The 3,362-nt window shown below is 20.6% G+C and overlaps 1 protein-coding gene across 3 annotated transcripts in view; it reads left to right on the plus strand.

The window, feature by feature from the left end:
- The first annotated feature begins 910 nt into the window (after positions 1 to 910).
- LOC102676364 (ATP-binding cassette sub-family G member 1) overlaps positions 911 to 3,362 on the plus strand; it is an 8,056-nt gene continuing 5,604 nt past the window's right edge. Inside the window, exons 1-2 of one of the 3 annotated variants that reach the window (XM_006611744.2) lie at positions 911 to 1,800; positions 1,892 to 2,253. In XM_006611744.2, coding sequence (XP_006611807.1) covers positions 2,061 to 2,253 — 193 coding nt within the window. In that variant the 5' untranslated portion in view covers positions 911 to 1,800; positions 1,892 to 2,060. The remainder of the gene's footprint in view (positions 1,801 to 1,891; positions 2,254 to 3,362) is intronic. The other 2 variants (XM_006611745.2, XM_006611746.2) reach the window with 2 other exon arrangements.

Here is a 3,362-nt window from a genome sequence, read left to right on the forward strand (position 1 = left end):
TTATTTTAAATAAAAAACTTATAGAAGATTATTAACAATATATCGTGTTATGATAAATTTCACAATACATTATTGCTGTAATCTATTATTAAATGAAAAAATTAATTATATATATATAATATATATAATTGTATATGATTACAAAATTAAATGTGAGGATATAAAAGAAATAAAAAAAAAATAAAATATGTATAAACAACTGATAATGATGAGTATATATAATAATGTAATATGTTATAAATAATTTATTATTTCACGAAATAATTAATACATATTCTATTCAATTAAGAAATAAAAATCATTTGTACATAAAGAAAAAATGTACCTTAATTTTTTATGTACATATAAAAAATCAACAAAAAAATGAGACTATCGATTTGCTTTTTCTTTCATCTAAATTAATAATAAATTATTATTATAATCGTTCTTAAATTCAACATATCATATGATGACGTCTAATGAAACGTCAATGACGTGCATAAAATTTTAGAAATCAAAACATATTTTTTAATCTTTTAAAAAAAATATAATATTAAGACAAATAATAATTTTATTATAATAGATAACATGCAACTTATTTAAAATTCTATAATAGATTTTAATAATAATAAATAATATACAACAAACAAATGTATTTTGAAGTATTTTACATTCATTTTTCTTAATTATAAGAGTAATTAAAAAATGGTATTAATTTATTATTTATTAAAACTGTATTAAAACTGAATTTTTGTTACAACTTTGAGAAAAATATGTTTTAAACATTTTTTATTGTTATAATTTTAAAAAAATTAATCAATTTAATAATCGTGTTGAAGGAATAAAATTCAAGAGAAAAAATTTAAATGTTATTTGAAATAAATTAATTAATCATAACCGGTCAACTAATAGAGCAACGATTACTAAAGATCATAACTAAATAGCTCCTTCACGATCTCGACTTTGATCATATTAACTCATCACTCTCTTGATTATCTTTCTTTGTTGTGTCCTTAAAAAGATGGTAGATGCGTGGAAAAAGGAGTGAGAGAGAAGTGGAAAGAAAAACAGAGTGAGAAAGAGCACTCTGGAAAGCAACGGCGGTCAATGGTGATGGCCGCGATGCAGCTAAATGGTTGAGTCAGTCAGTCAGTCTCGAGACATCGAGGTTCGTGCATCGTTGAGGGATTGTTGAATTGGCTACTATCTTCAATTTTTTAATAGTTTATTATGAGTTTAATTCTATAATTTTAAAAACGTTCATTGTTGTTCTATGTATAATTGTAAAAATTGTAAGCGTGTGTTTTATTTTTAATTACTTAACCATATCGTTATGTGCTTCGAAGACGCGGAATATAGAAGTTGAGTTACTCTTGTTTCTGACTCGAGGATAAAGTTGATGGTCTATACAGTTGTTAAACATATACTCCTAAAGTTATGGTCGTCTCTTTTTGACCGACTTCTCTCGTATTGCTAGTTCAATAATGTAAGAACGCGCGTTATTTGAAATATATTTGATCATATCTTTAAAATCCTCATTGTAATATCTTTAAGATAAAATGATCTTATCAAATTGAATTTAATAATAAGAATTATGATATTTAAAGATTTGTTAAAATTATATATGTAAATAAATGCCTATAAATTTATATTTTTCTATAATTAAAAAAATTAATAAAATTCATGTGTCAAAGAAATGTGTAATATGTTCCAATATAAAAATAAATATTTTTAAACTTACAATTATATATAATAAGTAATATTTTATATCCTTAAATATAACAAAATAAAATTCATCACATTTTTTGTGATTAAGAAAAGGTTACATTTTTAATTTAAACATATATAATATAATATATATATTACATTAGATAAATAGAAAAATTAAATTTAAAAATAAATAATTTTTCAGGCAATGAGAGAATTTGTATACTTATGCAATAAAGAGCGAGAATACAAGATTACGAAAAAGTCAATTCGTTTAAATAAATATCGATCATAAAAAAAAAAAGAAAAAAAAAGATAAAAAATTTATTTAAATTTTAACAAATTCAATATAAAAGTTCTAAAAAAGATACAAAATGAAGCTCGAAGGAAATTGTTCGAATGAAGATAATACTAATGAAATATTATTACAACCTAGAAAAGGTTCTGGTTCTCGTTTGCAAATTGTACCTGCACAACACAAAACGATTACTCATTTGCCGAAAAGACCACCGGTTGACTTAGCATTCACCGATTTAACGTACAAAGTACGAGAAGGTAACAAAAATAGTAAGTATTTTTACTTTCTTTTTATATTTTTATAAAAGCTATTTGAAGCTAAATAAAATTTATATATATTTTATGTTCAATCAAACAATATAAGTATTAAAATTCTTTGAAACATCATTGAAACGATTAATTAATTAAGAAAACATAATAAATTATTTCATTACTTCCTTTATTTTTTCTTTTGGTCATATTTATATAATCAAAATTGATAAAATTGATCATAAAAAAGAAATTAAATATTATTAATATGTATATCATAGATATACAATATATATATAATATAGATATATATATATTATTAACACACAATAATATATAATACATATTCTTAATTATATGCTTAATAAAATTTATTTAAATTTAATATTTATAAAATAAATTGATTTTATAAATAATATTTATAAATAAAATAAAATATACTATATATTATACTATACTTACTATACTACATATGTATATTTTTCTTTTAAAAAATATACTTTCTATACGAATTAAATATTAAAGTGAAGAAATTAAAACAGAGATTTTGCAAGAAGACCAGTTACGGCATAAAATTTTAACAGATTTCTAAAGTATATGCATTTAAATATAGAAAATATTTTTTATTGATACATTTTTAAATTTTTAAGTGCGATTTAAAACAGATTATAATTATTTGAGAAGAGAAATTTAATAATTTTGCGTTAAAAGAAATAATAATGAAATAAGGCAGCAAATACAATAATAGAATGAATAATTTGAAAGACAACCTTTGTTTCTATTTATCATTAATTTATACTCGACCAGCTTGTGGCTGGTTTGTTCCAATTACAGTATCTGGTGATAAAGTTTAATTTTACTGGTAGCGAGTTAGCGTTTTCATTTTATTTTTATTATTTTTCAATATTTTTCTTTCTCTTCTTTTTTTTCCTTTTTATAATTCTAATTAAATGACTAATTAAATTTATTAAATTCATTAAATGTTTTCAAATAAAAAGTTTAATATTCTTTCGGATTATTATTTTAAAATTATTAGTTACATTTTCTTAATTTAATATTTAAAAACGTTGCATTCGAGAATATTATTTTTTTTTTCTTTAATTATTGTTAATGATTTATATATATATATA

The sequence above is a fragment of the Apis dorsata genome, unplaced genomic scaffold (assembly GCF_000469605.1).
Source record: "Apis dorsata unplaced genomic scaffold, Apis dorsata 1.3 scaffold_92, whole genome shotgun sequence".
In the NCBI taxonomy this organism is placed as follows: domain Eukaryota; kingdom Metazoa; phylum Arthropoda; class Insecta; order Hymenoptera; family Apidae; genus Apis; species Apis dorsata.